This window comes from Pseudophryne corroboree, chromosome 11 (genome assembly GCF_028390025.1).
Source record: "Pseudophryne corroboree isolate aPseCor3 chromosome 11, aPseCor3.hap2, whole genome shotgun sequence".
NCBI lineage: Eukaryota > Metazoa > Chordata > Amphibia > Anura > Myobatrachidae > Pseudophryne > Pseudophryne corroboree.
In genome coordinates, this window is record NC_086454.1 from 175,717,427 (window position 1) to 175,730,258 (window position 12,832).

Sequence of the window (12,832 nt, forward strand, 5' to 3'; positions counted from 1 at the left end):
TCCAGGCACTGCCATTTGGCCTCTCCACAGCACCGAGGATGTTCACCAAGGTGATGGCAGAGATGATGGTGCTACTCCGCAGACGGGGAGTGGACATAATTCCATATCTGGATGATCTGCTGAAAAAGGCGTCGTCCAGGGAGAGATTGTATCAGTCCATTGCTGTCACGACTCGACTGCTCAGGGATCATGGATGGATCCTGAATCTTCCAAAGTCACATTTGGAGGCGACAAGGAGATTGTCTTTCCTGGGGATGATCCTCGACACAGAAGTGCAGAGGGTGTTTCTACCGGTGGAGAAGGCGTTGGTGATACAAACAATGGTCCGGGATGTCTTGAAGCCTGCCCAAGTATCGATTATCAGTGCATTCGCCTTCTGGGGAAGATGGTTGCCTCCTACGAGGCTCTGCAGTACAGAAGATTTCATGCATGGTCCTTCCAACTGGACCTCCTGGACAAGTGGTCGGAATCTCACCTACACATGCACCAGAGAATACGTCTGTCACCGAAAGACAGGATTGCGCTCCTGTGGTGGCTACAAATGCTGCACCTTCTCGAGGTCAGCAGGTTCAGGATTCAGAACTAGATCCTCCTAACCACGGATGCAAGTCTCAGAGGTTGGGGCACTGTCACCCAAGGGGAAACCTTCCAAGGAAGGTGGTCAAGTCTGGAATCCATTTTTCCAATAAACATTCTGGAACTAAGGGCCATGTACAACGGTCTTCTACAAGCGGCACATCTTCTACAAGATCAGGCCATTCAAGTGCAGTCGGAGAATGTAACGACGGTGGCTTACATAAACCAACAGGGCGTAACGAAGAGCAGGGTGGCGATGTCGGAGGTAACATGGATCCTCCTTTGGACAGAAAAGCATGCGGTGGCGCTGTCAGCAATCTTCATTCCGGTAGTGGACAACTGGGAAGCAGACTTCCTCAGCAGACACGATCTCCATCTGGGAGAGTGGGGCCTCCATCCAGAGGTGTTCACAAAGGTAACAAATCTTTGGGATGTACCTCAAATAGACATGATGGCCTCCTGCCTCAACAAGAAGCTTTGGAGGTTCTGTGCCAGGTCGAGGGATCCACAGGTAGCGGCAGTGGACGCCCTGGTAACGCCGTGGGTGTTCAAGTCAGTGTATGTGTTTCCTCCAATGCCACTCATCCCAAGAATTCTAAAACTCATAAAGAAAGCAAGAGTTCAGGTGATCCTCATTGCTCTGGACTGGCCAAGAGGAGCTTGGTACACGGATCTTCTGGAGTAACTGCTGGAAGACCCGAGGCCTCTTCCTCTTCGAGAGGACCTTCTGCAACAGGGGCCGTTCGCTTATCAAGACTTACCGCGGCTACTTTTGACGGCATGGAGGTTGAACGCCTGATACTAGCTCGAAAGGGCATTCCGAACAAGGTCATTCCAACCCTAATACAGGCTAGGAAGGGAGTAACGTCTAAACATTACCATCGGATTTGGAAAAAGTATGTGTCTTGGTGTGAATCCAAGTTTCCTACGGTGGGGTTTCAACTTGGACGGTTTCTACTCTTTCTGCAAGCAGGTGTGGATGTGGGCCTGCGTTTGGGATCCATAAAGGTCCAAATTTCGGCCTTATCCATTTTCTTCCAGAAACAATTGTCTGCCCTCCCTGAGGTTCAGACTTTCTAGAAAGGGGTTCTGCACATCCAACCTCCCTTTGTGCCTCCTACGGCACCTTGGGATCTTAACGTGGTGTTGCAGTTCCTGCAATTGGATTGTTTTGAGCCTTTACAGGAGGTGGAGGTAAAGTTTCTGACTTGGAAGGCTTTCACAGTGTTGGCGTTAGCATCTGCTAGATGTATGTCAGAATTGGGGGCTTTGTCCTGTAAAAGGCCCTACTTGGTTCTCCATGAGGATAGAGCGGAGCTCATGACGCTTCAGCATTTTCTTCCAAAGGTTGTGTCGGCTTTTCATATCAACCAACCTATCGTGGTGCCAGTAGCTACTGGTTCCTTAAGTCCTTGGATGTTGTGAGGGCTTTGAAGATACTGTATATGTGAAGAGGACTGCGCGTCACAGGAAGTCGGACGCTTTGTTTGTCCTTTATGATCCCAACAAGGTTGGGTATCCTGCTTCTAAGCAGACGATTTCTCGCTGGATCAGGTTTACTATTCAGCATGCTTATTCTACGGTGGGCTTGCAGTGTCCAAAATCTGTTAAGGGCCACTCTACTCGTAATGTGTGTTTTTCCTGGACGGCTGCCCAGGGTGTCTCGGTTTTACAGCTTTGCCGAGCGGCTACTTGGTCAGGGTCGAACACGTTTGCCAAGTTCTACAAGTTCGATACTTTGGCCTCTGAGGACCTAAAGTTTGGTCAACCAGTTCTACAGGAGCCTCCGCGCTCTCCCTCCCATACTAGGAGCTTTGGTACATCCCTATGGTACTAATGTGGACCGCAGCATCCTCTAGGACGTAAGAGAAAATAGGATTTTAATTACCTACTGGTAAATCCTTTTCTCTTAGTCCGTAGAGGATGCTGGGCGCCTGCTCAGCACTACGTTTTCCTGCAGTTGTTGTTTGGTTCAGTATTGCCTTGTTGCTTGGTTAAGTACTGTTGTTCATCCGTTGCTGAAATGTTCAAGCTGGTTAGCTTGGTTTGCCTTGTTATGTGTGAGCTGGTGTGAACCTCACCACTATCTTGTGTATTTCCTTCTCTCAAAGTATGTCCGTCTCCTCGGGCACTGTTTCTAGACTGAGTCTGGTAAGAGGGTCATAGAGGGAGGAGCTAGCCCACTCTTATTAAACTCTTAAATTGCCCATGGCTCCCAAGGGACCCGTCTATACCCCATGGTACTAATGTGGACCCCAGCATCCTCTACAGACTACGAGAAAAGGATTTACTGGTAGGTAAAGATCCCGGGGGAGTTCAAGGTAAATCGCATCCGACTTCAGCCTCAGACATATCTTAGTGTATGGGGCCCTTTAGATTAGTGCTCGGGATCGCAAAGGTATGAGCATAAAATAGAGGGCTGGTGTGCCAGAAATACTTTGTAAATGTAATTTTGGATGCACTAGTGTCACAAGATATGTATATAATGTATAAAACTTCTTTATTACCTCTATTGATTCATTCTGTATTACTCTTGGACTCCTCCAACTCGTATAACCCCATGATCCATTACTTTCCACAACAGTGGGAGAAATACCAAACTGTCTAAATAGAACAAGTGGAGAAGTTTCCCATAACAATCAGTTGGCTTTTAGCTATGATACGTAGAATCTGATTGGTGGCTTTGGGAATCTTCTCCACTTGTCCTCTTTGAAAGGTTTGATATTTCCTCTTAGTCTTCTGCAAACATTTTCTGTAAAGCTCGTCTGAATTATTCAACAACAGATTCCTCTGTTTATTGTTTTTCACCTCTTCCAGGTGGGGCAGATCATCGGACCACAGCCCTGGGTTACTTTGTCACTCCTTGTGTTGGGACTTTCATTTCTATCATTTGTTATCTGCTGCTTTCTCGTCTGGTAATTATTTTATTTTTAAATGTTCTTTCAATAGAAAAGTAATACTGTCAGATAATATAACTTATTTTGAGACTGTATATAAATAGTAGTGTCTTCCGATTGTAAAAATTGTAGCGTGTATATATTTCTATCCTCCGAGGGGAAGTAAATGGTCATTCAGTCCCCATTTCCAAAGTTTTTTTTTTTTTAAACAACAACAAATCTTTTCAACATTGTATTATTTTGTAAAGTGTAAGAGCATTTGATTCCACTAATTTTGTCTGTATTTGACTTTTCTTCATAACAGGATTTTGCACAGTATTATCTTTCTAAGTCCAGTACCAACAGCTCAAAAAGTTATGAGCTGGAGACAAAGACTGAGCTGTTAAATCAAGGTACATTGATACTCTTTGCAGATTACAGGCTGCGTTCCATTGATTAAAAACATATTGTTGCACATTTATACAATACTGATAATTTAATGTGTCTTATTAGAGGAAAACGGTGATCCTGCAGAACAGAAGAAAGCTGTGCTGCTGCTAAAAGAAGCAGAGGCTGGTGGTGTTGGGGAGGAGAAACAGACGGTCTCTATCTGTATAGTATTAAAGAAGGTAAAGCTGCTATGATTCTGCTACCAACTATTTTTAGGTGATATATCTATTTCTTACCTACGAAGATGGCATCTTAAATAGAGATATGGAGGACAAAATGGTGCAGCCAAGTAACAGAGCAGTGCCATTGAGTACTACTTGTCGCCAGCGTTCAAGCAACCTTGACGCATTGCTGACACAGTTCCTGACTGTTACTGCAACAAATAGAGCCTGTGAAATAAAGTGTGCAGTGGTGTTGCTTGTCTAGTTGCCAGCCCACCCAACTGCTCAGGTATATGCGGCAACAAATCGGGCTTCTCATTTAATGAGACTTAATCGATATCAATATGTATGTGTTTGTATTCAAGTCTGATGGCTGTTCCTGAGCAACCTTTAACAACCTCCTACACTTCACAAGTGATAAAGTAGCATCAAGTGGCCAACACGGTTTGTTACTCTCTGAACATCTTCTCAGGGAAATCCCCCACCACTAACCCCGCTCATCTTTCTTATCTGCTCACTCTTTCCTAGTGCCTCAGGGGGGCACACTAACAGTCCTGGTTTTAAGAATATATGTTGTTAAGCAAAGGTGACATAATTAGTACCTCAGTCAGTTATATTATATCATCTTTGTACAAGTATGAATATCCACAAAACCTGGTAATTTAGTGGTCATTCTAATATAGAATCTTTCTTTCTCTTACATCCATAGGGAATACTGGGATGGTACTTTAGTATGGTGGGGTATAGATGGGGTCCAGAGGAGCCAGTGCACTTTAAAACTTCAACATCCTGTGTGCTGGCTCCTCCCCTCGGTGCCCCCTCCCACAGCTCAGTTCAGAAAAATGTGCCCTCAGGGGGCGGTCACAATCTCTGGAGCTCCAGAGTGTTTTCTTCAGTTTCATTTTACGTTTGTTATTTTCAGACAGGGTAGTATGGCAACTACCTGTCTGCTACGTGGGACTTAGGGGAGGACCGGTTCCATCCTCTTAAAGGGTTAATGGTCCAGGATCCCGGCTGACAGGACATTAACTCCTGAGGGTGTTGTACCGCAGTCACATAGACGCTGATGAACGCACCCACAGCCTGCTGCCACCCCTAACAGAGCTGAGAACACGAAGATTGGTGAGTAAAAACCGAGGTACCGAGTAGCGGGTCCCCGGTTTAAATGGCGGAATACAAGCACACTGATCACACTGCGCTGCATAAACAGAGATACTGCGACCAGCAAAGTGCAAGACTGGCTATTTCAGCCAGAGACTATAGCGACTGACGCCTCTAGTGTGGGTACCAAGTTGTTCCTGCGCTACCAGTAGACCATCAGGGACAAGGTCTGTAAACGGGTATAATTATTAGGACAGCAAGTACCTGGGGTTAGCCAGATTGGGGTGGAGTCTTCTCTGTTCTCTCCACCCCCACCCTTTTGGCTGGTTGCTGTCCGCCAAAGGCTCCTCTCTCATCCGACTCCCAGACGCTGAGCAGCCATTTTGATATGAGAACACACCACCACTACCCAAACATTGTGTTAATGCAAATAATCTAGAGAGTCACCATCTATCCCACTTGTCTAGAAACTTTGGCAAAGAGTTATGTCTTCTACTGTACATAGATTCCTTTCATGCTTGGCCACGTCATCTACTAAAGCTCTCCATTTATAAGAGTCAGGAGGATCAGGTGCAAACCAGGTCGTAGCCACTATAACATTAGCCATGGTGATAAGGTATAAAATAGAACGATAAAGTACCTGGCAGTGCGTTTCCTATAGGTCCAAGCCAAATAAGCAGATCCTAGGATTTAATGAAGGAAGAGAAGGGGCTGTGGACAAAATATCACCCCAGATTTTGGGCCAGAAAGGAAACCGCAAAAGCCAGAGTCTTTCATGTGACATTTCAGTCAAGCAGCATCAGACCAAAGGCCAGGTCTAACTTAACACATTTTATCTGTTAGATAGTCATTGTGGTAGCAATTGATCGTTCGATATTTGTTTTTTTTGTTCTTAGTTACTCACCGTTTCTCATTTTGCATTTAATGCCATATGTAATACTGTACTGTAACATACTCAGGGAGTTATTCAGGTTTGTTAGAAAACCAAAAAAACAAGCAAATGGGCAATACCATAATGCACTGCAGGTAGGGCAGATGTATCATGTGCAGAGAAAGTTAGATTTGGGTGGGTTATATTGTTTCTGTGCAGGGTAAATGCTGGCTGCTTTACTTTTAGATTTCAGTTTGAACACACCCCACCTAAATCTAACACACACTGTACATGTTACATCTGCCCCACCTGCAGTGCATCACGGTTTTGCCCAGTTGCTTGCTTTTTCTTGGTTTGCTAACAAACCTGAATATGTCCTTTAGTTCAGAGGTTAAGTGTTTATTTTTCTGCTGCGGGGTACACTGGGCTCCACAAGGATTGGACAATGGGGTGTAGAGTAGGATATTGAACCGAGGCACCAACAGGCTCAAAGCTTTGACTGTTCCCAGAATGCACAGCGCCGCCGCCTCTATAACCCCGCCTCCCTGCACAGGAGCTCAGTTTTGTAAGTTGGTGCTGCAGTAGCAGTCACTGAACAGAGGGGCTGCTCCAGGCAGCCCTAAGAAAAGCTTTTTATGATGTAAAAAGTGAAGACTTCAAGGGCAGCAGCGGTGGTAAATGTCTTGTGACATTCACTGCTGCAGCTCCAGCTCTGCCCAGCGGTGCTGTACACTCCCGAGCCCTGGTTGCCGGGTTCTTACAGCGGAGGCTCCGGTTTTCTTCACGTTAGACACACACGGCTGGGGCTCTCCAGGATCGCGTGGCCGTGCTTCAGGAGATGGTAAGTGGGTCCCGCTTGCGGGACCCGGTCTTTATCGCGATCCGGCACGGTCAGTGGAAGGCGGGCCGCGCGCTGGAGGTGGACACTGTGGATACAGGCGATCCCACTAGATCACCAGGGCATGGGCGCAGGTCAGATATGACAGTCCGGTTTCTACAAGCCCACGGGTGGCTCATCAACTGGAAGAAATCCTCCCTGGTCCCTGCTCAGAGCATGGTGCACCTGGGAGCGCTATTGGACACTCACAGCCAGCGGTTGTTCTTGTCTCAGGAGAAAGTCCTGAAGCTTCAGGACAGGATTCGTTGCTTCCTTTCTCGTCCGCAAGTGTTGATACATTCGGCAATGCAGGTGCTGGGCCTTATGGTCTCAGCATTCGACATGGTGGAGTATGCTCAATTCCATTCTCGCCCCCTCCAGAGACTGATTCTAGCCAAGTGGGACGGCATGCCTCACCGGATCAGGTCTCACATGATCTCATTGACTCCGGAGATCCGTCTGTCGCTACTTTGGTGGCTCCGGGACCAACAGTTGTGCAGAGGCCGTCCCTTCTGGATATCCAACTGGGTCCTGTTGACGACAGATGCCAGTCTAAGAGGTTGGGGCGCGGTGCTGGAGCAACACTCCCTTCAGGGTCAGTGGACCAAGGAGGAATCTCCTCTCGATCAACATTCTGGAATTGCGGGCGGTCTTCAATGCGTTGAACCTGGCCCAGCATTTAATTCAGAACCGTCCTGTTCAAATACAGTCTGACAACGCCACCACAGTGGATTACATAAATCATCAAGGCGGCACTCGAAGCCGTTTGGCAATGAAGGAAGTCTCACGGATTCTACGTTGGGCAGAACGCCATCTACCGGCCATATCGGCAGTATTCATTCCGGGAGTCCTGAATTGGGAAGCGGACTTTCTCAGTCGTCAGGACGTGCCTGCCGTCGAGTGGAGCCTCCATCCAGAAGTGTTTCAACACCTAGTGGAAAAGTGTTGTCTTCCAGATGTAGATCTGATGGCGTCTCGACACAATCACAAGGTTCCGGTCTTCGGAGCAAGGACATGGGATCCTCGAGCAGCATTCGTGGATGCGCTGGGGGTGCCGTGGAGGTTTCGGCTGCCGTACGTGTTCCCTCCGGTGTCACTCCTGCCCAGGGTAATTCAGAAGTTGAAGCAAGAAAAAGGAATTCTGCTTCTCATAGCTCCAGCGTGGCCCAGACGGCACTGGTTCTCAGACCTGCAAGGCCTATCGTCAGAGTGTCCACTTCTACTTCCACAACGCCCAGACCTCCTCGTTCAGGCCCCTGTGTCTACTAGGACCTAGCCCGGCTGTCTTTGACGGCGTGGCTCTTGAAGCTTCCGTCTTAAGGGCTAAAGGTTTTTCTGAAGAGGTCATTAAAACTATGTTGCGGGCCCGGAAACCGGCTTCTGCTCGGATCTACTTTAGGGTCTGGCATTCCTACTTTGTTTGGTGCGCATCTAATAATTATGACGCTTCCAAGTTTAGTACAGCCAAACTTTTGGCTTTTCTGCAGCAGTGCCTAGATTTAGGCCTGCGTCTGGCCTCCCTCAAGGTTCATATTTCGGCCTTGTCGGTGTGTGGTTTCAGAGAAAGATTGCGACTTTACCTGATGTTCATACTTTCACTCAGGGTGTGTTGCCTATCCAACCTCCCTATGTCCCGCCTGTGGCTCCTTGGGACTTGTCGGTGGTTTTGTAGGCGTTGCAGGAGCCTCCGTTTGAACCCCTGGGTTCAGCTGACCTTAAGTGGCTTTCCCTTAAGGTGGTGTTCTTGCTGGCTATTGCCTCTGCTAGAAGAGTGTCGGATCTGGGTGCCTTGTCTTGTAGTTACCCATATCTGATTTTTCACCATGACCGGGCTGTTCTTAGGACTCGTCCCGGATATTTACCTAAGGTGGTTTCCTCGTTCCACCTTAATCAGGAGATTGTGGTTCCGGCCTTTGTCTCTCCTGATTTGTCTCCCAAAGAGCGGTCTTTGGATGTGGTACGGGCTCTCCGTATCTACATGAAGAGAACTGCTTCTATTCGAAAATTTGATTCTCTTTGTTTTGTTTGGATTTCACAAACGTGGCTGGCCTGCTCACAAGCGGACCCTGGCCAGATGGATTAGAATGGTGATTGCACATGCTTATTTGAAGGCTGGTCTGTCAGCTCCTGCTCACATTACGGCTCATTCTACTCAGTCTGTTGGACCTTCTTGGGCGGCCCAACGTGGTGTGACCCTTGAACAATTGTGCAAGGCGGCTACGTAGTCCTCAGTGAACACGTTCATAAGGTTCTATGCCTTTGATACTGCCGCTTCCCAGGATGCTTCCTTTGGACGCCGGGTTCTTGTGCCCGCTACAGTGCATCTCCTCCCATAAGGAACTGCTTTAGGACATCCCCATTGTCCAATCCTTGTGGAGCCCAGTGTACCCAGCAGCAGAAAATGAGATTTATGGTAAGAACTTACCTTTGTTAAATCTCTTTCTGCGAGGTACACTGGGCTCCACAAGGCGCCCACCCTGACGCACTTAGCTTCTTTGGGTTGGTATGGCATTAGTCGTCTCTTTTCCTGCTACTGCATTGGTCTGGTTAACTAAAAACTGAGCTCCTGTGCAGGGAGGCGGGGTTATAGAGGAGGCGGCGCTGTGCATTCTGGGAACAGTCAAAGCTTTGAGCCTGTTGGTGCCTCGGATCAAGATCCTACTCTACACCCCATTGTCCAATCCTTGTGGAGCCCAGTTTACCCCCCAGCAGAAAAATAAACTCTTAACTTCTGAACTAAAGGACATATTCAGGTTTGTTAGCAAACCAAGAAAAAGCAAGCAACTGGGCAAAACCGTACCTCGCAGAAAGAGATTTAACAAAGGTAAGTTCTTACCATAAATCTCGTTTTCTTATTGTGCCTACTTTATTAGTATTCATTACATTGTACTTGGGGCTTAAAGTATTTTAATTTCACGGGACCACTTATGAGCGCTACACACTGGACGAGATTACTGAACGATATGAACGTTCTCGTTCACTAATGAACGAGAACGCGTTCATTTCGTTCAGTATGCAGCCACCAACGAACGATGCGCGGCCCCGCGCTCATTCATCGTTGGTGCCCCGTGTCTTATGCATGTAGGCCAATATGGAAAATCTCGTCCATATTAGCATGCACTGCTATTGTGACGGGGGGAGTGGAGAAACTTCACCACACCCCTCCCACCCCCGCCACCGGGTCGCTCGCCGGCCGTCGGGCACCTCGGCGGCACATCACCGTGTGTGTAGGGCCTATTGCTCTTTTCTCTGACGTCCTAGTGGATGCTGCGAACTCCGTAAGGACCATGGGGAATAGCGGCTCTGCAGGAGACTGGGCACAAAAGTAAAGCTTTAGGACTACCTGGTGTGCACTGGCTCCTCCCCCTATGACCCTCCTCCAAGCCTCAGTTAGATTTTTGTGCCCGGCCGAGAAGGGTGCACACTAGGGGCTCTCCTGAGCTTCTTAGTGAAAGTTTAGTTTTAGGTTTTTTATTTTCAGTGAGACCTGCTGGCAACAGGCTCACTGCATCGAGGGACTAAGGGGAGAAGAAGCGAACTCACCTGCGTGCAGAGTGGATTGGGCTTCTTAGGCTACTGGACACCATTAGCTCCAGAGGGACCGAACACAGGCCCAGCCTCGGAGCTCGGTCCCAGAGCCGCGCCGCCGGCCCCCTTACAGAGCCAGAAGCAAGAAGAGGTCCGGAAAAATCGGCGGCAGAAGACATCCTGTCTTCACCAAGGTAGCGCACAGCACTGCAGCTTATGCGCCATTGCTCCTCAGCACACTTCGGTCACTGAGGGTGCAGGGCGCTAGGAGGGGGCGCCCTGAGCAGCAATAAAAACACCTTGGCTGGCGAAAATACATCACATATAGCCCCCAGGGCTATATGGATGAATTTTAACCCCTGCCAGATTCCACAGAAAAACAGGAGAAAAGGCCGCCGAGAAGGGGGCGGAGCCTATCTCCTCAGCACACTGGCGCCATTTTCTCTCACAGCTCCGTTGGAGGGAAGCTCCCTGGCTCTCCCCTGCAGTTACTACACTACAGAAAGGGGTTAAAAAAGAGAGGGGGGGCACTAATTAGGCGCAGTATAACAATACAGCAGCTATAAGGGGAAAAACACTTATATAAGGTTATCCCTGTATATATATATAATATATATAGCGCTCTGGTGTGTGCTGGCATACTCTCCCTCTGTCTCCCCAAAGGGCTAGTGGGGTCCTGTCCTCTATCAGAGCATTTCCTGTGTGTGTGCTGTGTGTCGGTACGTTGTGTCGACATGTATGAGGAGGAAAATGAGGTGGAGGCGGAGCAATTGCCTGTAACAGAGATGTCACCCCCCCTAGGGAGTCGACACCTGAGTGGATGAGCTTATGGAAGGAATTATGTGACAGTGTCAGCTCTTTACAAAAGATTGATGACATGAGACAGCCGGCGACTCAGCCTGTGCCTGTCCAGGTGTCTCAAAAGCCATCTGGGGCTCTAAAACGCCCGTTACCGCAGATGGCAGATACAGAAGCCGACACGGATACTGACTCCAGTGTCGACGATTAAGAGACGAATGTGACTTCCAGTAGGGCCACACGTTACATGATTGAGGCTATGGAAAATGTTTTTACACATTTCTGATAATACCAGTACCACTAAAAAGGGTATTATGTTGGGTGAGAAAAAACTGCCTGTAGTTTTTCCTGCATCTGAGGAATTAAATGAAGTGTGTGATGATGCGTGGGTTTCCCCCGATAAAAACTGTTAATTCCTAAAAAGTTATTAGCATCATACCCCTTCCCGCCAGAGGATAGGGCACGTTGGGGAACACCCCTTAGGGTGAATAAAGCGCTCACACGCTTGTCTAAACAGGTGGCACTACCGTCCCCGGATACGGCCGCCCTTAAGGAACCTGCTGACAGAAAGCAGTAAAATATCCTAAAATGTATATACACTCACACGGGTGTGATACTGCGACCAGCAATCGCCTCAGCCTGGATGTGCAGTGCTGGGGTGGTTTGGTCGGATTCCCTGACTGACAATATTGATACCCTAGATAGGGACAGTATATTACTAACTATAGAGCATTTAAAAGATGCATTTCTATATATGCGTGATGCACAGAGGGATATTTGCTGACTGGCATCTAGAGTAAGTGCGCTGTCCATTTCTGCCAGAAGAGGGTTATGGACAAGACAGTGGTCAGGTGATGCTGATTCCAAAAGGCATATGGAAGTATCGCCTTATAAAAGGGAGGAGTTATTTGGGGTAGGTCTAACAGACCTGGTGGCCACGGCAACGGCTGGAAAATCCACATTTTTACCCCAGGTAGCTTCTCAACCTAAGAAGGAACAAAAGCCCTCTCCCGCCTCCGCAAAGTCCTCAGCATGACGCTGGGGCTTTGCAAGCGGTCCCAGGCACGGTGGGGGCCCGTCTCAAGAAATTCGAGACTTCTCCCCTCCGCCGTTTCATAAAGTCTGCTTTACCGACGTCTCCCTCAGACAGGGAGACAGTATTGCAAGCCATTCACAGGCTGTATTCCCAGCAGGTGATAATCAAGGTACCCCTCCTGCAACAGGGAAAGGGGTACTATTCCACACTATTTGTGGTACCGAAGCCGGACGGCTCGGTGAGACCAATTTTAAATCTAAAATCCTTGAACACTTACATACAAAGGTTCAAATTCAAGATGGAGTCACTCAGAGCAGTGATTGCAAACCTGGAAGAAGGGGACTATATGGTCTCTCTGGACATCAAAGATGCTTACCTACATGTCCCAATTTACCCTTCTCCAAGGGTACCTCAGGTTTGTGGTACAGAACTGTCACTATCGGTTTCAGACGCTGCCGTTTGGATTGTCCACGGCACCCCGGGTCTTTACCAAGGTAATGGCCGAAATGATGATACTCCTTCGAAAGAAGGGAGTTTTAGTTATCCCTTACTTGGACG

At 48.1% G+C, this 12,832-nt stretch overlaps 1 protein-coding gene across 4 annotated transcripts in view; it reads left to right on the forward strand.

Moving 5' to 3' along the window:
• The window catches only part of SLC29A2 (solute carrier family 29 member 2), a 312,574-nt gene that overhangs the window by 236,764 nt on the left and 62,978 nt on the right, over nt 1-12,832 (forward strand). For all 4 annotated transcript variants that reach the window (XM_063945097.1, XM_063945098.1, XM_063945096.1 and 1 more), the window contains exons 7-9: nt 3,394-3,491; nt 3,778-3,865; nt 3,966-4,081. In XM_063945097.1, the coding sequence (XP_063801167.1) occupies nt 3,394-3,491; nt 3,778-3,865; nt 3,966-4,081 (302 nt within the window). The remainder of the gene's footprint in view (nt 1-3,393; nt 3,492-3,777; nt 3,866-3,965; nt 4,082-12,832) is intronic.